Source organism: Poromitra crassiceps (genome assembly GCF_964638095.1).
Source record: "Poromitra crassiceps genome assembly, chromosome: 8".
Taxonomy (NCBI): domain Eukaryota; kingdom Metazoa; phylum Chordata; class Actinopteri; order Beryciformes; family Melamphaidae; genus Poromitra; species Poromitra crassiceps.
Genome location: NC_139629.1, coordinates 45280863 through 45303910, shown reverse-complemented (window position 1 = coordinate 45303910; position 23048 = coordinate 45280863). Strand labels below are relative to the sequence as shown.

The 23048-nt window shown below is 44.7% G+C and overlaps 2 protein-coding genes across 5 annotated transcripts; both read right to left on the bottom strand.

The window, feature by feature from the left end:
* Positions 1 to 184: 184 nt before the first annotated feature.
* rbm10 (RNA binding motif protein 10) lies at positions 185 to 16265 on the bottom strand. 4 transcript variants are annotated; one of them, XM_083641505.1, is made up of 23 exons: positions 16149 to 16265; positions 15498 to 15579; positions 14848 to 15397; positions 14569 to 14733; positions 14370 to 14439; positions 11970 to 12043; positions 10872 to 10958; positions 10660 to 10720; positions 10393 to 10554; positions 8570 to 8751; positions 7742 to 7839; positions 7264 to 7351; positions 6952 to 7153; positions 6763 to 6851; positions 6143 to 6221; positions 4386 to 4477; positions 3600 to 3779; positions 3207 to 3407; positions 2512 to 2568; positions 2169 to 2363; positions 1458 to 1505; positions 1269 to 1333; positions 185 to 970 (listed from the first exon to the last, which is right to left on the bottom strand). In XM_083641505.1, exons 2-23 carry the CDS (start codon positions 15512 to 15514, stop codon positions 880 to 882), a joined length of 2853 nt encoding a protein of 950 aa, XP_083497631.1. In that variant the 5' UTR covers positions 15515 to 15579; positions 16149 to 16265; the 3' UTR covers positions 185 to 879. The 4 variants fall into 4 exon arrangements, with proteins under 4 accessions (XP_083497631.1, XP_083497632.1, XP_083497634.1 ...); XM_083641506.1 differs by having other exon boundaries at positions 6143 to 6218; XM_083641508.1 differs by having other exon boundaries at positions 6979 to 7153.
* A 1184-nt stretch (positions 16266 to 17449) lies between these two features.
* Positions 17450 to 22798, bottom strand: LOC310781097 (rho-related GTP-binding protein RhoA-C-like). Its single transcript, XM_083641638.1, has 5 exons — positions 22748 to 22798; positions 21932 to 22087; positions 19492 to 19612; positions 19264 to 19394; positions 17450 to 19168 (listed from the first exon to the last, which is right to left on the bottom strand). Exons 2-5 carry the CDS (start codon positions 22085 to 22087, stop codon positions 18995 to 18997), a joined length of 582 nt encoding a protein of 193 aa, XP_083497764.1. The 5' UTR covers positions 22748 to 22798; the 3' UTR covers positions 17450 to 18994.
* Positions 22799 to 23048: the final 250 nt, after the last annotated feature.

Sequence of the window (23048 nt, the reverse complement as noted above, 5' to 3'; positions counted from 1 at the left end):
GTTGCATTACACATCCCATAACATAAGTTACGGTAGTCAGACATAATCCTCTTTTTTAACCACCACTTTTGGAGAGAAAAATAAAAAATAAGGAACTTCCACATAGGTATGTGGAAACAATAGCTAGTCTACTGGTTTCCACATAGAAGACACCAGTTCAGTAATGGTGAAAATGTTATTTTGAATTTACATGATTTTATGAATCACAATCACATTCAACAAATACAGAAATAAAAAATAGTTTTCTCATTGACAAATATGTATTACATGATTGCGCATTCACACCTACAATATATGACACACTGAGACACTTTTCACCCGCACACAGTTAGTGTGACGTTGCCCAGTCCATAGGCTCTTCGCTCCCCACTGCTGAGGAGTTCACTTCAGGGGTACAAAATTGTTCACTCTAAAATGTATACAGTTTATCATGTCCAGATCAGTCATTCTCCAAATGACAAAGGTATATAACATTAAACCAAAACAATCTATGGTGCATAGACAGTAATATTAGGAAATCTGATCTGCTGCGTGCTGCCGTAAAGATCTATATTGATCTCTCGTTTTTTCCAAGTCTCCCAACCAAGTAAAGCTTGCTTATCACACACACAAGCTCTGAAGCGAGTGAGAGCTCAAAACTGCATCATTGAATGAGAAAGTAAAAAGGTGCATTCTGTGCAATATCCTGACATCCACTGCTACAGGATCAGTTCATACTGTATGATCATTATTTTTTTATGGTTGAGGTAAGTCTCATCTCAAGCCAAAACGAATGATGAGGTTGATCTATAGATATCTAGTATGTGACTAATGATGGAGTGTTGCGTGCAGGTCTTTGTCCCTTGTCCTGTCCGTGGTGGAAGATTGAGGTTTGAGGGCTCACTCCACTTGCACGTTGCGCAGCAGAAGTCCCTTTTTCACACCTCCCTGTAGCATCCTGGCACCAAGACTAGTGCCTGCGACCCCATCGCTACACAGAGGAAGACAAACAAGAGGGAAAGAGAAACAAGTCTCAAAACGCATGAAAACAAGACACAAAAAGAGACATATTACAGACACAATTGTTAGCCGCTCAGTACAGACCAAGAACAAAAACAAGAACAACATAGCTGTTGTAAGAATAGAGAACAAACAATGGAAGAGGAACAATGCATTCTAGTGTCCAGTATGTTGCAAACACCTAACAGCATTGCAATTATAAACCCGAACTAACTAGAAGACAAGCCATTATCATCGGGAGTCTTGTTTGAGGTTTCACTGAAGCTTACATGGCGCTAAAGCTAAACTTCCTCTTCTTAGGATCAGGAGGTTCAGGTGCGTCTGGTCTCTGCCGCTGCAAAGCAAAGAGAGAGACCATCATTACAATAACTACAATCCATTAGTGACGAGCACATTTGATAATTATTACTGCATGCACTATTGTCTTAACTCCAACAGAGCACTGAGGCTTGACCAACCTCTTTGCCTCCTGTGTCTTGCTGGACTCTTCTCTGCTCCAGGTTTTGCTGAGGGCAGATCAAGAAAGAGGTGAACATTTAGAAATGCATACTGTACAGGAGGAATGTCATTGGGCTACACCTTCGTCGGTTTGTCAGATCGTAGAGATAATAGAATAGTGATGATTGAGTGAGGCAGTCATTAAGGAAAACATACTGAAATCTATTGAATACTCTCCGGTAACGAGTGAACAGATGGTCATAAAGGCCGGGACATAACTCCAGGCGGGCAGCGGGAGGCGGAGCTCTGCAAACCGGGAGCGCACTCCGCGCTCGGGCGGCCGAGGGGGTTCTTACTCAAGAGTGCTGCTCAGAGCACCGCTGTTTACATAGTACAGTGAATGGCCCATGATAAAGTCAACGAAACGCAAATAAAAGTCAACGGAATGCCATTATGTTCACTCTCAAACGATTGTATCAGCACACGAATAGAATCGCCAATCCTGTTTTCATTGAATGTAAATAGGCCTAGATCTGTCTCAACACGGCACATTACTTGAAATGACTAAAAACGAACAGTTAATCAAAGTTTACCACATGGGTCAAGAAATATGGTCAATATAAATATGGAAGTGCGCATGGAGTATGTCCCGCCCTTAACCTAACATTCAGGTAATTTGTCTACACAGAGTATACTATGTATGTGTACTACTGATGGTCTGTTATAACCACCTTGTGCAGTTCAGAGAGCTGCTGATGCCTTATAAGGGCCTCTTTGCTGGGGAACTGCCTCCTACACAGCAGACAGGCCAGTTTAACCCAGTCCGTCATTTTTCCTTCCTTGTCCTCTTTCTCTCCTCCTTCCTCCTCGCTGTCAGTCTCTCCGCTGTAGGCTGGGACCAGGCCCTGCTGCTGGGGGGGAGAACGCTACAGAAGCAAAGATCAGAGGGTCAGGGGCAAAGAGGAACATACATGGAGGCAATGACAGTAGGCTAGGCACAAAGAAAAGGGGTTTTCGAAGAAAAAAAACATGACGACACACACAGTGGACACATAACTCAGACCACATACTTACTTCTGCAGTATGCCGGAGCTGGTCCAGGAACATCTGAGGGCGTTCAGACAGTGCCCCCTACAGGACACAAAGCCAAAGTCAGTGGGATGTCAGGTTAGGTAAACTGGAGGGAAAGAGACAACTTCTGCCATCTGTTCAGCAGACACTTTGCAACACAAAGGCACATCAAGTATTCTGCAACACTAAGGGACATCAAGTATGAATGAGATTTTTTTTATTTTTTGCAAAGGCCTGGCAGTGTACAAGGTGCTTGTACCAAAAAAATACAAAAAGACATTGTGTCATTGTCAGGCTGGGCAGAGCCAGAGACACACTCCCTCACACCTGAAGCTCTGCTGCTCTGTCACAGGCTGGAAGGCAGCAAACACAGAGACACACTAGAAATCTGCTACCTGGCCTGAACCCGACAGGACCCGAGACCCCGATGGCCGGGTAGGGCCTGGCTTTTAAATAAACAATTAGGGCTCGAGTCGGGTAGGGCTTGATTGTCTCGGGCACGGGCTGGGTTAGGACCTACATTTTAGGCCCCGTGCAGGGCTCTGGTGTTATTCAAGGACACCGCAGCAGGGCGGATGCTTGAGTCCAAGCCCTCCGGGTGAAGGACAATGTCCCCCTCTCACTGCGACACCCTACTGCCCTAAAGGCACACAGGAGTTACAGACGAGCATGTGTGCGTCTGTGAAAGGGTCACGCACCTTTTTCTCCAGGACAGCGTAGCCTGCGTCGGCACTCGCAGACTCTCGGCGGTCGTCGAGGCGACTGTGGCCAGGTGGCGCCCTCGGGTAACCACCAGAGGGCAGCGCTGCAGAGCTGCCCGCGGGGGAGGAAGAGACGGAGCGCACGTTCTCCTTCTGTCTGTTTAGACTCTTAGCCCAGCGCTCCATGTCTTTGGCTATCTGTTAATGCGAACCCAAAAAGATCAGTCATTTCAATGGATTCCACAGTGATGCAGTAAGTTACAGAGAAGATTCACACATTTGAAATGCCATAATATTTCTATCACTGCTACAAATGTCAAAGAATTATAAAAAATATATAATTTTCTGTGCACAACCATGTCAGTATTTGCATCCAGTGTGTTTGCGTACCTGTTGAGCAGTTTTATTCTTGGGCTTGTCTTTTTTCTCCTTGCCTCCAATAGTGCCAGAGAGAGAATCCGAAGGGGCCGAGTTATCACCAGCAGCAGCTTCAGCATTTGCAGCAGGAATGTACGTTTGTTTCTCCCCGTCCCAGTACATATACTGCTGCGTGTGGGAGTTGTAGTAGTACTAGAGAGAGAGAGAGAGAGAGAGAGAGCACGAGAGCGAGAGAAGGAGGACAGGACACAAAAGGGACAGATGGTGAAAAAGAAGTAATTGTGTGCTTTCGGACCAAACAGTTCTGGGGACGAGAGGAACTGCCCACTGGGGAGCTCCCCCGAGCCAATTAGGAACGGTGAAGCGACGTAAGCCGGCCATAGCGTCTCAGCAAAGCAAGTGAGAGTTCACAGGGGGATTGATACTACTTTGGCTAACAATTAGCTAGCTAACGTTAGCTTGCTAAAAAAAAAAATAGCAAGTTAACGTTAGGGATGGTTATGACAGTGATGGCAATCATGGCATGATACCTACTGCCTCGGGGCAGTTCTATACGTTTGAGAAGGTTCCTCTTGTGCTGGGAGCACCTAACCCTGAAGCAGGAGCTAAAAAACAGGCCCTCAACATGGCATACTAAAGAGCTACGGTTGTTCCCAGTTCCTGCGGTGCGGACACAATAAAAAGGGGCAAGTTCCTCCGACTGTTCTTACAACCATGAAAACGTTCCTCCAGTCCTATTAACGCCGCTGGCTTAATATGTAGACTGTAGCAAGTTCACTACAGACTCCATGGGTTTACCTGGGAGTTGGGGTCATAGTAGAGTCCCGTCAGTGGGTCGTAATAGTAGCCAGAGCTTTCGTCATACTGGTATGTGGACACATCTGGCACAGCTACAGGCAGAGACACAGGACATTCACCTCAGGGTCATAGATCAATTATGTCAGAGGTCTAATCAGAGGGCCCACACTCGGAGACAGCAAATTCAAGGACTTTTCAATGACTTTCAAGGTCTTGGGTTTGGTGAAATTTATGGAGACAATTATTGGCATGTTTTGGGGACAGACATGTCATTGCTCAGGACTGGACATCATAGAGGCCTCATGGTTTACTCTTGTCACATCAAGAAAAACCCTAGTGAAAAGAGCGCTGAAATAAATAAAACTATTCATTTTCAAAAACGCAAAGGTTTTCTTCAGGGCTGTCAAACGATTAATTTTATTAATCGCGATTAATCTTGCGATTAACTATAGTTAATCGCGATGAATCGCATCTTTGTATCGCATGTTTAAAATGCCATTATTTTGCATTTCAAAGCATTTTTAATTAGATATTAATCATTCTTACCAGTGTGTCGTGATTGGGAATCAAATGAACGCAAATAAATGTACTTTGTGATCTTGAATTTTAGATTTATTTTCAATAGAAGTGGAATGTAGACAGGAGGTTACAATGTCTACAAAATATATCTAGAACCGATACTTCCGGCGGCGGCGCTGTGGAGCAGTCGAAACCCAAAATGACACAGCCGAAGAAGGCTGTGTCTGAGCTAAAAACTTTGGCACTTCTTCCATGAATAATGGCTCGGTATTGGAAACTGTGTATTGATAACGTGTATATAGCGTGAAGCCATTGGAGCCGACCTCACAGTGGTTAGCGGACCCGCGCATCCGAGACTCTGAAGGAAGAATGAGTGATGAGTCTCGCGCTAGCTAGCTGGCCGCTAGCTACTTTTAGGTGATCGCTCGCCTCAAACTCGATGTACTTCGGTGATATTTGAATTCCGTTTTACACAAGGTGCAAACTACGGCTCTCGACTTGTCCACTGTGCCATTTGGGGAGTTTTTTAAATAATAGTAAAACGAGCCATTTAGAAGCGTATTGCTGTCGTTCTTTTCCATGTCTGCAGCAGCAGGAGACAGGAAACCGAACGGCTTGACTACAAGTACGGGTGCGACAAAGGGACAAAATAGCGGCATGCGATTAACGCGATTAACGCAGACAGCCCTAGTTTTCTTATTTTTCCTCAAATCCACAAACGTGTCTAATTTTGACCACTGAGCAGTGGTAACACTTCCTCTTTGATAAAGTGAGCCTGGATCCTCCTCCAAGCCACTAGGCAGAGGTATGCAGTATGTACCTATGTAGTATGTACCAGTACCTATATAAACACTTCCTGAAATGTATGTACTTCACGTGACACTGATGAAGATCCGTATCGGATCGAAACGGTTTGTCCCCGTCTATTATTAAATGTTGTCCACGGGAGCAGAAGAAACTTTGTGTCTCGTTTCTCATTGATTTTCTGTAACACAGTTTGGCTCAGCACCAATAAGAGGATGTGCCTAAGTTCCTCAATACTTGACCACTGAGCAGTTCCATTGGTGCCTCCCTAGGTGCTTTGTGCCAAGGCTTCGCTAACCTCTGGGCAACTGCTGCCCACACTCACTCTCTCTCACACATACTCACTCTCTCTCTCACACTCAATCTCTCTCTCTCACACACACACACACACACACACACACACAGGGTCCCACAGACAGAACACAGAGACTTACGGTATTGTTGGATCTCGTGTTCAGTGCCAGGTGTAGCAGGGTGGCTGGGAGGCTGAGGTTTTCCCACTATCTCAACCTGCTGAGAGACGGAGGTGTTGAGAAGAAGAAATGGCACAAAAGAATGGAGTATGAGGACAGGGATGGAAGGCAAATAATGAATAACCTAAACAATGAAAAATAAGTGTGATTTGGGAGTTAAAGCCCCTGGAAAGCCAAATCCACAAAATAACCTTTGTAATTTAGGATCTTATGTGCATAATAGTAAGCATCAAAATGTATTAGACATTAGTTTCAATCTAAATTCTAAATATTGTCATCTAAGTTTTTGTACTGTTCCTGATGTCGTGTTTCAAGTGGGCGTGCTTATGCTCCAGAGTTATTACACAGTAAGCGCTGTGAACCAATCAGGCGTAAGTGCCTCTGCCCTGGTTTCAGAGCAGAGAATACTGCTTAGTTTTTCATGATTTTGAAACCTAATTTTAGATACTTGGTGACATTTTTAATCGTTCAAATTTGGCTGGGTTGTTAATAACACAGTTCTCTGTGGCGTGACAAACTCAAAATGCATATTTATTTTGGTTTCCAGGGGCTCCAACTGTCACGCATGACTGATGGACTACCTGACTGGCCAGTGTGGTGGTGGTGATGAGAGCAGTCTGTGTATGAGTGAGAGACTGCTGCACTCCCGCTGCTGCTTCAGAGGAAAGCACTGCGGAATGAAGACACACACAGGTTAGGAAAATAACCTCCATTCAAATGATGTTACTGTAGCATTTTAGTCTAATGTGACGCCCTTCTGTGGTTCCAACCTGAGCCTGCTCCTCCTGTGTATGTACCCATCAGAGCTGCTCCTGTATTGGGCACAGCGCCACCAAAGGCGTGGTGGGCCTTGTAGACCGTGCCGTCGAGCCCAGAGTATTCTTGTCCATCCTGGTGGTAAGTTACTGCTGCCCCCTGCTGGTACACCGCCGGATCAATACTCTGGCCTTCCCCTGATCCATTCGGAGTTGTCTGAGAATGCAAAAGTGGAAGTAAACAAACAAACAAAAAATGAGGGCGTAAAGTACAAGAATACTTCTGTCTTCTGTGGTGTGTGGATATTTCACTGAGACAGTGGTTACCTGTGTGACAGCCCACTGGGCAGCAGCTATGGCTGTGCTGGCTACCGTAGCGGCACTCACTCTGCTGCCGTCAGTCAGAAACACGTCACTGATACAGAAGAGAGGCACAGACGTTTTGAATTGGTTTCAAGCTTCTTTTTTTTCAGGTGACCTATATTTCAAAAGAATAATGTTTCACGCAATCCAAAAAGTTTTGCTAGCAATTGTGAATTTGCTTCTCACTCTGACAAAATACATTTTAAGGTTACTAACCTGCCAGACTGCAGATTTTATTCAGATCAACTAACATTGCATGAATTCAGAAAGGCTTTTGCACCAAACAATAATAATTTTGTGATCCGGTGTATTTCAATGACGCCTTTGAGTCCCCCTGAGCATGTGGTGGCCACCACTAATTTAAACCCACATTATTCTTCTGTGTACAATACTAGTAACACTTGTGTCCTGGTAGTCCTGGCTTGGTTGTATGAGAGTTTACCGTTTGGAGCCCTTGGCAAACTCTACGGCGATGGCCTTTCCATCAATAGAGAGAGCGGGCTGGAGAGCCTGCAGGATCTGGAGCAGCTGTGATGCCTCCTGGAGATAAACACATAATGGACAGGCCTATGAGTAATGAGGAAGTGTGTGTTTGCTGTAGGATCCCACTTTTGACCGCCTTCCATTTCAGAACCACAATCATCTGAACACAATGTAGACGAGCAATAGTGATAGGATTCCGCAGTGGCTGAACTGTTTCCTTTGCAACCTATTTGTTGCTATATCAATTAACACAACCAAATATTTTTTTCTGGATTAATTAGAATCTAACAGCACTGTGAATATGAGCTGACTTTGTCACATTTCAGCAAATAATATCAGTGCACAAACACATCGATTTAGCCTTTATGTGTGTGTGTATTTAGGGCTGAACGATTTTGAGAGAAAAAAAATCCAATTGTGATTATTTTGACCGATATTGCAATTGCGATATGATTTGTGACATTCGAGGGAATGATAATTTTGACATCATTATTCTCATTTTCATTTTAACAACACATTCAAAGTGATTATGGCGTGATTTTTTTTTGCAGGGATCTGTATCAAGGGACCTGTATCAAACAAAGATTTCTACAGTCTGTAGAATGTGATGTGTAGGCCAGGACACCTCTGTCTGCACTCTGCAGCACGACAATATTTAATAAAAAAAAAAAGGTATTTTTCGACACACATTTCTCCTTTAACAAATATTGTGCATCCTGCCATTTGAAAATTGCAGGCGGCCATATTGCGATTTTGATACAATTTTCGATTAATTGTTCAGCCCTACCGTCGTTGCATGATTTCTCACCACGATGGTGGACAGCTGCAGGAAGGCAAAGCCCCTGTTGAGGTGGGTGTGCTTGTCCTTGATAAGGCGCACATTTGAGGGCGAGAGAGTGGCGAATGGAGCCAACGCAGACAGGATGGCTTCCACTGACGTGTGAGGGCCAAGGTTTCTCAGGATCAGAGCTGGTGTACGAGAGAGAATGGGAGAATCTCAAACTCATTGAAGACAACATTGTAACAGTTCAGGAGCCATAAGACATGGAATGCTTTGAGAGCAAGTACAGATTCTGTACAGCCCTGAGTCCTGTGGCAGTTGTGGTTTTGCAAGCTACAGCTAGTTACATAAAAAGATATTTAAAAACTGCAAATATCAGATGTAATCCACATCCACACTAAAAAGAAAGATATACAGCTATGGTATTTAGATTCATATTTATGGTTAAAAGTTCAAAATAAAAACACCACAATAGGTGCTTTCGGATCACAGGAACCTTTTCATAGTTCTAGGAACAGTTGGAGGAACTTAAAACGCCGTTTAGAGGAACCTTTTTAGCTCCTACTTCAGGGTAGGTACTTTCACCAGCACAAGAGGAACCTTTAGGGGTCCAGACGCAAGTGTAGCTAGCTACGTTGAATGCCGCAAGGCATTGACTTTTTCTTTTCTCAGCTAGCCAAAATAGTATAAATCCCCCATGAACTTGCTTTGCTGTGAAGCTACTACAGTAGTAGCGGTTAGCATGCTAACCACCGGCCTTACTTCAGTATTCCTATATGGTTCCTATTTGCGGTGCGAATGCAAACGGAAAAAAAAGTCCTTGAAGGTATGTAGTTCTCGGGGAACCTTCCCAGCGGGCAGTTCCTCTCAGAGAGTCCCCAGAACCGTTTGGTCCGAAAGCACCTAATGTTTACTTAATCTTATTAAAATACGGCTGAACAAACAGATGAGATTTTCTCAAGTGCTGTAAACTGTAATGAAGTTAGATTCTGTACAGGCTGGAGAGCCTGCAGGATCTGGAGCAGCTGAGATGCCTCCTGGAGGAAGTAAAATAACTGACAGACCTGAATTCACCTATTGATGCCCAGGGTGCTCTTGCCACCGCATCATGGGGAAAAACGATGTCAAGAAATGGACTTACTGTCATTGGCCACATCTGTCACGATGTCAAGAGATGGACTAACTGTCATTGGCCACATCTGTCACAATGTCAAGAGATGGACTAACTGTCATTGGCCACATCTGTCACAATGTCAAGAGATGGACTTACTGTCATTGGCCACATCTGTCACGATGTCAAGAGATGGACTAACTGTCATTGGCCACATCTGTCACGATGTCAAGAGATGGACTTACTGTCATTGGCCACATCTGTCACGATGTCAAGAGATGGACTTACTGTAATTGGCCACATCTGTCACGATGTCAAGAGATGGACTTACTGTCATTGGCCACATCTGTCACAATGTCAAGAGATGGACTTACTGTCATTGGCCACATCTGTCACGATGTCAAGAGATGGACTTACTGTCATTGGCCACATCTGTCACAATGTCAAGAGATGGACTTACCGTCATTGGCCACATCTGTCACAATGTCAAGAGATGGACTTACTGTCATTGGCCACATCTGTCACAATGTCAAGAGATGGACTTACTGTCATTGGCCACATCTGTCACAATGTCAAGAGATGGACTTACTGTCATTGGCCACATCTGTCACAATGTCAAGAGATGGACTTACTGTCATTGGCTACATCTGTCACAATGTCAAGAGATGGACTTACTGTCATTGGCCACATCTGTCACAATGTCAAGAGATGGACTTACTGTCATTGGCCACATCTGCTTGCGGTGCAGTCGGTCCCGTGTTGGGAGCAAGAGCAGAAGAATGGTAGGGAGCTGGCAGTGGCAGTAAGCCTTGGGCTCCCTCCTTGTTAAGACCGGAAGACGCATCCCGCTGCAGCTGCTGGGGCAACTTCAGTTCAGCCTCTGAGAAACCACAACATGCCATTGATATAGCGGAGTATGGTGTCAGACAATTTGTATCTATAATGGAGAAAAGGCGATGGTGTTTTGGCGCAATTTAAATTTTACCTGACTTGGGCACGCTGCATTTGAAGCACTTCTCTCTCCTTTTGAAGTTTTGCACACCGCACTGTTGAGATGTTAAATGACTCACGGTTAAATGACTTCATAAGTGAGTAAACCCCCTGCAGTCATGGATACATAATGCATGCGATTCATATACAAATGTTCATTTCCATGCATGTCTATGTGCACAACTGCACGTGCAAAAGGCACGATACCTTGTTGCAGAGCCAGTCCTCGTTGGCACGGGGTTTGGGATCGCTGAAATGCATGGACGCTCTCTGTCCCTGAATCGTCAGCACTCTCTGAAAGGAAGAGAGAGACAGGGAGGGGGAGACAAAGAATGATTATCAGTGATAATTAGGCCACACATGCTAGAGAAAGGCCTCATCTCACAAGAGATGAGAGAGAGTGAGTGAAAGGGGAGGGAGGGAAAGAGAGAGAGAGAGGGAGAGAGAATAGAATTGAGGTTGAAAGAGAGAGGACATGAGAGAATTGCAACCTTCAGCTTTAGGGAAATTGGGACGGACTGTATATATGGTGCATGAGTCTCCGGGTTTTGTGTGAGATGTGTAGAATGTGTTTTGGTCAATTGTGCCAACCCCCCCCCTTAAGGGGAAACCTTTCCACAGCTCACCCACCCCTCTGTCACCACCACCACCACCACCTTCATCTCACAAATAGACAATAGGTCCCACCATAGTGATGGCAGATGATCCAGACATGATAGATTCAAAAAAACAGGAAAAGACTAAACTGGCTCTGATTCGACATAATAAAATACACGAGGGTTAGATGTTATATTGCCACTGTCACACACACTAGCCCAGAGCTGGTACTGTCAACTTGAGGAGTATGTTCGGGGAGGGATAGGAGAGAGAGTGAGAAAGTGTCACTGAGGAAAGAGGAGTCCTCCATTAAAAAGAGCTTCTCTTGATCAAAAAGAGAGAGGATCGTGTGTGGCCTGGGGACCGACGTCCAATTTGGTAACCTTTGCAGTTAGAGCCCAGACAGAGCAGACACCAGCATGATGTAACTTGAGTTTCCCCGTTTGTGGATTTCTGTGTCTGTACCGAGAGAGCAGAGGAATTTGCCCTAGACGTATAAAACCCACCTACCTCTGGCACAGAAATGAATTCTCCACTCTGTGTGCATATGCCATATTGGGGCTGTTCGGTGTGCACGTGACAGGGCAAGACCTGACTGCATGTTGGCACTGATTTGTTGTCGGTGGTGTCGAGTATCTCTTTAATCCGTACTGTATGCCCGTGTATGTGTAATGTTGTGCTGTGTGTGTCTGTGTAAGGGAGAGTGACCTGGTTGGTCTCCATCCAGCGGCTGGCCTCCTGTATGAGATTAAACTCGACGAAGGCGAATCCTCGGCTCTGACCTGGACACCGCCCAGCGCCATGGCAACCGAACAACAACAACAACATAACAACAACGCAGTGAGGGGTTAGTGCTTCATGTACAGAGAGAGAGAGCGCGACCCTGTATCAGCACTAATCAAATAGCCCATTGCTTCCTCTCTCCCTTGGAGATAACACACTCTGGAGCCATGTGTGACACCAAGGTTGGGAGGACGCAATGTCAAGTATGTCAACAGGGTCAAGGAAAGAGGGAGCGAGAGGAAGGGAAAATTCTACCCACTCATCAGTTCAGAGTCTGAGTTCTTAGCTTTCAATAATGAAGCAACCAGGCACCGGCAGATCACACACAGACACACACACACACACACACACACACACACACACACACACACACACACACACAGCGATTCTGAGTCATTGGATATTCAGCACTCTGGTGAAATGTGTGTGTAATGCGTGCGTGCGTGTATGGAACCATAAAATTAAATGGTGAAACGTCTTAAAGCACCCCATGTCCTACCCATGCATTACTATAGCTATACTATCGACAACATACATCATTTCTACATCGTGTCATATAGAGATTGATTCAGGTAACGTTTTTCAAAAACAGTCTTAACACATGGAGTGTGGTAATTATGGTATTACAAAAGCCTTTCATTTCAACATTTACAAAAGTGAGAGTGACTTTTCCTACATTAATTCATCAATCAGAAAAATAGATATAAAAAAAAAGAGAGTGAGAAAGACAGAGCAGCGTGTTGGACTGTAAGGGTGGCTGAGTGAGACAGGCACACCTTGCAGACAACCAGCAAAGTTAGCAGGGGGCGGGGCATGTGAGACATTGACCTTATGGAAAACCCTTCGGGGGGAAAAAAAAGAGTTGCTTCTACGTCTGAGGGGGTATAGAGACACACTGCATGAAATAGGCCATGCCCATCACGGGGGAAAAGCGCTCCATTCACTCCCACACACCAGCGTCATTTTCCTTGAATTAAACATAGCTAAAAGCTGGTGTGTGGTGGTGCTGCGCACACAACAAATGTATAAAAATAGCCAATTAAAGTTTTTTTGTACTCCTGAGCAAAACAAGGAAGCCGTTGAGAAGAAAAATGTGGATCTAGCTGTCAATGAAGTAAGTTGGAGTGTTCATCTTCCGTATATATGATCTTTGCGTGCAACACGCGACATAGGAGAACGCCAGGATTGGGGGGTGGGGAGTTTCAGGAAGCAGAAAGTCAGCAGACAAACGTGATCAGCTCACGTCTCGTTCGCAATTCAAATGAATTAAGTAAACGCACACAACGTCTCATTATTTGACACTAGCCAATTCCTCCCAGATATCTGCAAAACTATCTGTATCTGACGAGAGTTTGTTTGTTCGCCCGGTTAGCCACAGTTTGTTTTGCTAGAAGTTAGCACGATAGTTGGTCCTTTGTGTTTTCCCCCGTGTTGGGCGTGGTTTCTGAATGATGACGTGCTCCGCAGTGTCTCTATGGGTGAATGTCACATAGCCTGAGACACTTATGGCCTCGCACAGAGGGAGTGGACAGACACGCACAACTACAATGACACAGACACACAAACCCAATTGACACAGTTAGTCTGTGAGCCAAGTTCATCTGGTCGGATCACATCTCACATCAAGATGGAAGAGGCGGAAGCATGGAAGGGGAAAGAGAATGAGGGAGGGCAGACCTCTAGGCCTGTGGCTGTATCCATGCACTCCTGTTTGTGTTAAAAGACATTATGGAGAGAGCTCTCCCCTTTGCTGTGTGCATAGACATTTTGTTGCTCTCTGCGTGCGTACTAGTAGGGTTACAGCAAGAGGCAGACCAAAGAGTCAAGGCAGGAATGTATGCACAGGCTCATGTCTATAGACCGTTTCAACTTGACAACATAAACATGCTAAACTGGCCCTATAGCCCTACTTCCTGTTGCAGTGCTTGCTAGTACAATAACTGACAGGAAATAGTGAGTCCAAACTGTTCCCTACCAAAACAGAATTCCGGTGAAACGGTCTATAAATATAGATAGTATGTGTTGTTTCAAAACTATCACTCCTTCTGTCAGAGTATGAAGGAAGAGAAGAGATGGAAAGAGAGAAGATGGTTATGAATAATAGAAAGAGACCCAGCGGAGAAGAAGGGAAAGAAATCAAAAAGAGCAATGAATGGACATGAGAGCTGGTAATGGACATGAAAGAGCTGGTAATGGAGAAGCATGAAAGAAAGCGAGAAAGAAGGAGTAAGATGGACACCCATACACCGTTTGTGTCAGTTTGTGCATGCGCGCCACTGCGCTGCTAGTCAAGACAGTAGATCGGGCCAACGGACAGGTTCTCACCTGAAGACTTGTTTCTCATGAGGCGAACGTCTCTCGGCTGGATGCCCTGCTCCTGAAGCTGCGCACGGATCTAAGAAAACAACAACAACATTATTCCTATTATTAAACATCGTCGTCGTGCCATCAAAGAGACCTGTGCATCTTCTTCTGCTCAAGGCCAATGTAGAGGCAAATACATGTCCAGGAGGTGTGCACTCACCTCATTGGCGGTGGCACTGGGTGGCAACATACGCAGCATGATGATGTTGCTGGGCCTCTGGTTGTGATCTGGGTCTGGTGGGAAGTCCGGATCCAAGTCGTCCAGGCACATATCTGGGCCAGCACCCCCACCACCAACGTGCTCCTCTGGCCTCGCTGGAAAGCTCTACACACAAAGGAACAATACACCAGTCCCAAGACGTGAGAAAATGACGACAAAATAAAGCGTGTATGCTCACTATGCTGCTGCTCTAGAGAGGATTGACTTGCTGCGACTTACCCTCCTCTTCCCTGGCCCACGGGAGAACCTCTCCTCCTCTCTCTGTCTTGCCGTGTTGTATTCCAGCTGTTCAGAGTGGGCACCGCCTTCACGGCCCCAGGTGCTCTCTCGGTTCCCTAAACGGGGCGCACTGTTCTCCAGGTAGCCTCTCCCGCCTTGACCCCGACCCCTTGGCCCTGGGCCAGTCCTAAACTGCTCAAAGTCCCGCCTGGATCCCCCCCCCTCCTCCTCTCTCGGGTGCCTGGGGAGGGCTAGATCAGGGTGGGACTTGGAGCGAGGGGGGCAGGGGAACCCTTTCCCCCCACGGCCAATCTCTCCTCGCCCACCTCTCTGGTGGAACCCTGGGCGGTCTTGGTGACGACCCGGGGAGAAGTCGCGGACACCCATTGGTTGCCCATCACGGCCATATTGTCTGTCCCCCTCCACTCGGACATCATATCCTGGTTCTAGTTCCTCGTCCTCTTGGCCATAGCCTCTGTAGTCCATGTCCCGGAAGTTGTGATCATTGGGGGTGTTGCCATAGCGGCCTGTGCGGTCGCCACGCCCACCCCTAGACAGCAAAAGACAATGTGAGATATTGATCATAAAAACTATTTGGGGACATATGTACAAAACTGGTATTTATGAACACTAACTAGTTGTTAACTCACCTTCTCTCATAGTCCATTCTGGTCCACTGACTCGGGTTTCTAGTCTCTGTCCTTCTTCCACTTTGTTAGATAATCAGACACACTAGAAAATAAATATACCAGTGAGTTATTCATTTGAAGTTAAGTTATGCTTTATTTATTCCCGTGGGGAAATTCATCTTCTGCATTTGACCCATCCTCTACTAGTCCTGATGGTGGGAGGAAACCCACGCGTACACGGGGAGAGCATGCAAGCTCCACACAGAAAGGACCTGGAACAGACAGGGGTTCGAACCCGGGACCTTCTTGCTGTGAGGCAACAGTGCTAACCACTGAGCAACCGGGCCCGTCCCGTCCCACGAGAAGAAGCCAAACAAAGAGGAGGTTCAATAGACTGCATCTAACGTTAGATAAGTAGAACGTACGCTGCACAATGCGCGCGCAAACACACAACCATGCTGGAGAATTATATTAACGTAACCAAGGTGTCGTATTCATTCAGCAATGACGTGTGACGGTCATCTTTAGCAGGCAGGCTAACTAGCATACGGTTAGCTACGTTAGCTTAGTGGAAGGAGGGAGGCAGAGCTCCTGGCTGGTTCGAATGATTATGAGTCGGCGGAAAAACAGATTTGGAATTGGTCTTGTATTTTAAACGAGAGAAAAACTTACCGGCGCCATAATAATCTACGACAATTCCTGAAATGTCATGTAGAAGACCAACTGAAAAGGGTAATTTCTTTTTCGGAGGACCAACTGTGTAAAATGGCTACAGCCAGTCTAGTGTTTTGAGAGGGGGAGGGACTGACACTTGATTCGACCATTTGATTGGCGGTTGGCGCTCGACGATAATGATCCACATTGACGATGATTGGACAGCTGGCAGTCCTCTGCTCTGCAGAACCAGATATGTAGCTAGTAGTCCATGAGTAGTCCCTGACTAATTAATAATATCGGACATCAAAGCATAACCACTTGTTTTGGACCATGTGTAAGTGTATTTTTTTTATTATGTAGATAAATGTATGCAGACTGTCACGATTGTGATGTCATCAGTGATGTCACTTGAGCAATTGTGATGTCATCAGTGATGTCACTCGAGCAATTGTGATGTCATCAGTGATGTCACTCGAGCAACTGATTTCTCAACTGTGATGTCACTCAGGCAGTTGTGATGTCATCAGTGATGTCACTCGAGCAACTCTGATGTAGTATGAGCCGATGGCGCACGGTTGCACATGGCACCGAGGTGGGTGGGCGGTGTCTGTTTGTCTGTCAGTCAGTCATGATTTTGGGAGCCCGTGGAGCCGGCGATTTCCATAACTGCAGCCATGGCGCATCATCTCCAAGGATAGTTATGTCAGATAGCTAGGGCTAACATGGTAAAAATGTCTAAACTTGAAGTTAACATGTATAAATGCTGCTTGTAAGTCAAAAGCCCTCACAGAAGGTGATTAACAGCTAAAGTGAGGGAGAAATTAGCTGTGCTGAAAAACAGCTAAAACTGAAATGGAAGAACTGTAGTGTGTAGAGAGGGTACACAAATGAGTATACTGTCACAGAGGACTAAATAGATTATTTACCATCCAAAGAAACCAGAAAATTTCACATTTGAGAAGAATGAGGACATTTTCCTTACATAAATGGCTCAAAATGATTAATAGATCATAAAAATAGGCAATTAATGTAATATTTGGCAATTAATCAATGGATTGACTAATTGTTGCAGCTCAGTTTTTATAAAATGTATTTTTATGTATTTTCAAAATACAAAATACGTATTTGTATTTCAAATACATTTTTCAGACCAGTATTTTGTATTTCGATACATTTTTTGAGCAAGTATTTGTAATTTGTATCAAAATATATATAATAAATAAATATATTTTTGCCCATCTCTGCATGTATGCTTAATGCAGTGCTAAATGTATGGCGATAGATAGCTGTACAAAGAGGATACATACACACCAGAAAACCCTAATACCAGCTTTATTGGGGGGGAGGGGGGGATCAAAAATCCAGAAATCCCAAGATGTCACAGTACAAAAAATAACTGCCCTGGCAACCCTCCCCCAAAACCTTCCAGCCTTGCACCCCAAGCTTGACCTCCAATTAATAATGTACAATATACTATGGTTACAATTTCTCATTTAACTGACGTAAGCTGATCAGAGCAGCAGGATTAAGGAAAATGGTTAAAATATACTATGAAAAATTAGAGACATCAATAATAAAAAGTGATAATACAATAATAATGACAATACCAATAACAGGGGTTTGGGGAGAGTTGAGCGAAAGGCAAACTGGAAATACACGTCATAAACATGTCCTTACAAGGCCTTGTAAGACATACAGTACATAAATGGACATTATAGTAATAAGATATCTTCTATCTGAAAGCAAATTCAACTTAACTACAATACTCACGATTTAAACCCACTGATTAACACGATCCAAAAAAAAATTCATCTCTTGTAAAAGGTCCTAAAACTCAACAAATAGTTAACCTGATTGTGCCTCTTAACTATGGTACATCATCATCCAGTAAAGTAAAGTGAAAGTTTCTATGTCACTCTGAGTAGCTGTTAATTCCATTACCCGTTTGAACCATCAAATCTGGCTGTCGGGGGTAACTTTGGCATGGAGATAGGTTAGGTGACATAAAAGGCCTTTCCATGCATACAGTACATAGACAGAAAATATGCATCACAAACACAAATATACGCACATTCAAATGCATGCAGACCTGCACACAAACGCACCCACACACACACACACACACACACGCGCGCGCACACACACACTAAGTATATCAGGTAAGTAATTCAATATGGGAAAACATCTCATACAATCTAGATTAGGCATACCCCTGCATAGCGCCTGAGTCAGAAGATGGGCCTGAAGGAGCCAAGCCAATGACAGAGAGAAAGCATTCACAAAAGTGAAGCGTGGACACACAAAAAATGACAAAATAATAATACCCCATCCAGGTTATGAATCACCTATCCCTCAACTCAAGACTCGTCCTGACCACTGCGCTCAAGGCACTACATGTAGGCGATACTGTGTAAGATCCACTTAGACATGGCCTGTATTCTAACCCATCTTATATTTTTGTCTCCCCACCCCACCCCCTCTTTCTCTTCCTCTCATGTTCCCATTGTCTTTGGACTGGTAAGGACCGTTGCGCTCTTCGTTCCAATCATGGCACATTTCAATTCTCCTTTGCATCTATCCAACTCCAAATCACCTCATACCACCTGCCCTCCACACCTCTCTAGATCTGAAAGTGTTTGATATGTGCAAGCAAAATGGCACAACATCTAACATAGTGGGCAGAGACCGTGGTGCATAAACCTATCAAAACCTTTCAGATCTGGTGGAATGTGCCGAAGGTGACTGGATGATGGCATCCCCATAACTTTTGTGGGCCCTCCCCGATATCCTCCCCTAGGTCAAATCTCAATGAAAGCTGCCCTTTATCTGTGCTTGAGGGTAGCTCCTTATTCTTAGAGAGCCTATAACAGAACGCAAGGGGACTTCTTGCCACGTTTCTTGGCCTGCAGCGCTGCCCTGGTTGCCATCTCAAACACTTCCCTCACACCATCTTTGGTTTTGGCAGAACACTCTTGGTAGCCGAAGGCACTGATGCGGTTTGCCATTTCTCTGCCTTCGTCGGTTTTAACTGGCTCCTAGAGACACAAATCAGAGAAGAAGTTTAAAATCTGAACATAATACACATTACAAGCAAACACACAACAAGCACTTTTTGAACAAACACACCCACCTGTTTCATTTTGGCAAGCTCTCGTCTGGTGTGCTCATCATTGCGCAGATCTTTCTTGTTGCCCACAAGAATGATGGGAACATTTGGACAGAAGTGTTTGACTTCAGGAGTCCACTTTTCTGGAATATTCTCTGCAGGGAGTACCCATACAAAGGGCGCAGTGATTAGAGAAGTATGTGCATATCACAATCGCAAACAATAACAGTGTAGCGTGAGCATTGCAAATACCTAAGCTGTCGGGGCTGTCTACAGAGAAGCACATGAGGATAACATCAGTGTCGGGGTAGGAGAGAGGCCTCAGTCTGTCATAGTCCTCCTGGCCTGCTGTATCCCACAATGCAAGCTCCACCTGATTCAGACAGTGGGGGGGCGGGAGGTGTGTTTCGGATGGATGGATAAAAGTGGAACAGTAATTAGTAAGTAAGGAAAGAGTGTCATTTGAGCATTTAACTTACACAATCAAGCTTTAGCGAGGTCTAGCCCTCAGACGCAATTCAATCAGTTTATGCCTGAGAGATCGCTGGAATAGCATCCTCTTCCCCTACTGTATAAAACCCCATGTCAGGCATTAAACTCACCTTATTTCTGCATGGGCCTTTTTCACAGAAGAAGCCATTTTGTATCTAAAAGGCAGGGTAAACACAGGTGCAACCAAAACATTGTGAGGGTTTCCAACTTCCAATCCATTTAGGTGTTCCAGTGCTGGGGCACCTCATTAATGTTTTGGTTGCACCTGTGTTCATCCTGCATTTTAGACACAAAATGACACAAAATTCCAAAGGTTGCGGTCAGATCAGACAAACTTAACACATTCACTGCCAGCCTTTTTTCAATACTGTAGTTAGCTTCTGCCAGAGGGTTTTTTTGAGGATTCTGGCTCATTTTACAAGAGCCGAGGATTCTTTTCTGCTTTGACTTTTTGAACACAAAGTTCACAAAAGTACTAATAGAATGTGTGCTTTCTCTGTCTAAAAGAGTTAGTTTGTAGAGTTAGTAGTTATGTAGATATTAGCCGTTGAGTACAGCATGGTTTCAGAGATTTTCAGAGAGTTTTGAGATAAATGGATTTTTAGAACCACCTCACGTGCCTGTGATTATGGGTGCCCTTGGGCAAGTCTGTATACTGTATTGTGTTTGTGTGTGTGTGTGTGTGTGTGTGTGTGTGTGTGTGTGTCTCCAAACTCCTCCCTCCGTCTGTGCTGCTGCTGCTGGCTCCGCGGCTGCTCTCGGGCAAGTCTGGATTACTGTAAAACGGGCTCGTTCGTTTCTTGGGGTGTCGGCTGAGATCTTTGATGAAGCTTTTGCGATTCTGGTCTTATTTATGCTCAAAGGTACTCGAGTGTGTGTGTGTGCGCGCGCGCGCGCGCGCGCGCGCGCGTGTGTGTGTGTGTGTGTGTGTGTGTGTGTGTGTGAAATCGAAAGCGTTTTCGCCCAGCTATTTCCTTGAGAATGGCTTTCTCCCGCGGCTGTTTTTGCTGGCTTTCTCTCTGTCTGGAGAGCACTGTCGCCACTTAGCTGGTCGGTAAAATAGATTATACACATTCTCTTCCTCCAATATTGGTATAGGAGACGTAAAAGGGGTTGATCGATGTCCCACCGTCAAAATTTTTTTTTTTTTTTAAGCCGAGATATCTCGTCTTTGGCACTCAACGGTTGGATCCTGTAAGCCGAGATATCTCGTCATTGGCACTCAACGTGTTAATGTATCAGAATCCTAGTTGCTTCAAAAAGTTAGCAGTTATTGTTTTAAAACACAAGGTTTGATGAAAACCAGACATTAGTCTAGAACCAAACCAGTGCGGTGGTTTGATTTCATCTTCTATCGTCAGGGTCTGTGGCGGCACCTTAAGAGTCCAGTAGGACTAAGAAATAATATACCACCAGTGTGCAGCATGCCTAGTTTTTTGGTTCTAGACCGCCGGTTTTTGTCAAACTTTGTGTTTTAAAACAATATGAGGGATCAGCCGAGCAGCATTTTGGTAATCAAACCGCGTCACCGGGGGAAAGTGGCAATGGGACCCTATGGAGCTAGCCTTGAGTGCGCACTCTAGGCCCGGCTGTGCGGATTAATTTTAAAAACTGCGACAGTTCACACAACTTTAACACAGCATGCATATATTATACATCTATATTTATATAATATAATATTAATAATATTATATTATATATATATATTATACTTGAGCTACTTCTGCTCTCACTTAGAATGTCAAAAATATAAGTGATGTCATGTATAGTTTTTGAGATATTAACGTTTGTTTGGCACAACTCATACTAGGCAACTGCTGAGGGCTTCCGCATTTCTGGGAGATTTGTTGTTGTTGTGACGTCACACTGATTCATCCTATAATGGCTAACTTTTTGAAAGAACTAGGATTCCGACACCTCAAGTTTGTTTCATGTGAACAATGCAGAAATAAGGCGAGTTTAAAGCCTGACACAGCATTCAGACAGTTTTGAACTTTTTATACAGTACAGTGGTGGCAAATAAAAAATAAATAGGGAAAGAGGACAATATTCCAATGAGCCGTCAGGCGTAGCTGATTGCTATGAGAAGCCTAGTCTTATACTGTTGGTAGGGAGACAGAATGAAAGCCATCCCCTCAATGTAATTGGTAAAATTATTGCTAATTTAGATCCATCTCAGTCTTTGGTCAACGAGGTTCACCTGTTTTCCGTCCACTTCAATGTCTGCAACATAGTTCTCGAACACAGTGGGGACGTAGACCTCTGGGAACTGGTCCTTACTGAAGACAATGAGCAGGCAGGTCTTCCCACATGCACCATCCCCTACTATCACTAACTTCTTCCGGATGGCTGCCATCTACGGAGAACAAGACAAGACGAGGATATGCTTCAGTTATCATTAGGCAAGGCAGTGAAAGTCACTGCTAATGTTGCTATTCAAAATGGTTACAACATTGGAATAATTCAATTCAATAATTCAATAATTCAAATGATAAACAACTCCAAGCCAAGGGGGAGCCTGAGCCAAGTATACAAATAGTGTATGGATGGATGGATGGATGCACAAACAGGGTGGATCTAAAAGTCATGGTGACATCACGGTGGAATGGAGATACTGGCTATCGAGAAAACAGTTCCTCTTGGCTGGATTTGAGATCCATGTCCATCAGAAAGAACTTGGTATGCGAAATAAATTCCACCTAAACCGACCAAGCAGTTACAACGGTTGGCAAACAGGGGAAACGGGGAGGCTGGCTAAAAGCTGAATGTAAACAAAACACGAACATTCCGAGCTGTGTTCTGTTCCCATCCCAGGCTCAGGCTGTGTCCCCGGGCCTGTCAAACCAGCTAATGTTAGCTAGCAGGAAAGCTAATGATGTTTTTAATTGTTTTAGAGGACTGACATTTGAAATATTGTTTTTTTAAATGTAACGACACAAATCAATGCACGGATATAATAAGTCTATACGTATGAAAAGATTCGGCTTGGAGTTTAAAAGCTGTCGCTGAACATTACCGTTTGATGTGTCTGTGTCCGCCTTTCTCCTCTTCCTGACCGACTAGAAAACTCCGCCCACCTCCTCTCACGCATGTGCGTAATGGCGTCATTTGCCAGACCAAAAAAAACAAAAAACGGAAAGGATCCAAGATCCCGGATCGAGCTGATCCAGCTCCGGCCGGAGCCAGTACAGAGCACGCCCCTAGTAGGCTACACTGCACGCCCATAGGCGAGAAATGGAGAATTAAAATAAATAATAAACAATTTTGGGGCATCAGCACTATGGAACAAAGAACATCCAGTGGAGATACATATATCA

Excerpts from the sequence above, each read along its gene's own strand:
- LOC310781097 (XM_083641638.1), bottom strand. The coding sequence starts at position 22,087 with ATGGCAGCCATCCGGAAGAAGTTAGTGATAGTAGGGGATGGTGCATGT. Across the intron at positions 19,613-21,931 it reads TTGAAGTGGACGGAAAACAG|GTGGAGCTTGCATTGTGGGA; the intron begins GTGAACCTCGTT and ends TGTCTGAATCAG. Across the intron at positions 19,169-19,263 it reads AGCTTGCCAAAATGAAACAG|GAGCCAGTTAAAACCGACGA; the intron begins GTGGGTGTGTTT and ends TTGTGTCTCTAG.
- rbm10 (XM_083641505.1), bottom strand. Across the intron at positions 12,044-14,369 it reads CATGAGAAACAAGTCTTCAG|GTCAGAGCCGAGGATTCGCC; the intron begins GTGAGAACCTGT and ends GGCGGTGTCCAG. Across the intron at positions 2,364-2,511 it reads AGCTCCGGCATACTGCAGAA|CGTTCTCCCCCCCAGCAGCA; the intron begins GTAAGTATGTGG and ends TTGCTTCTGTAG.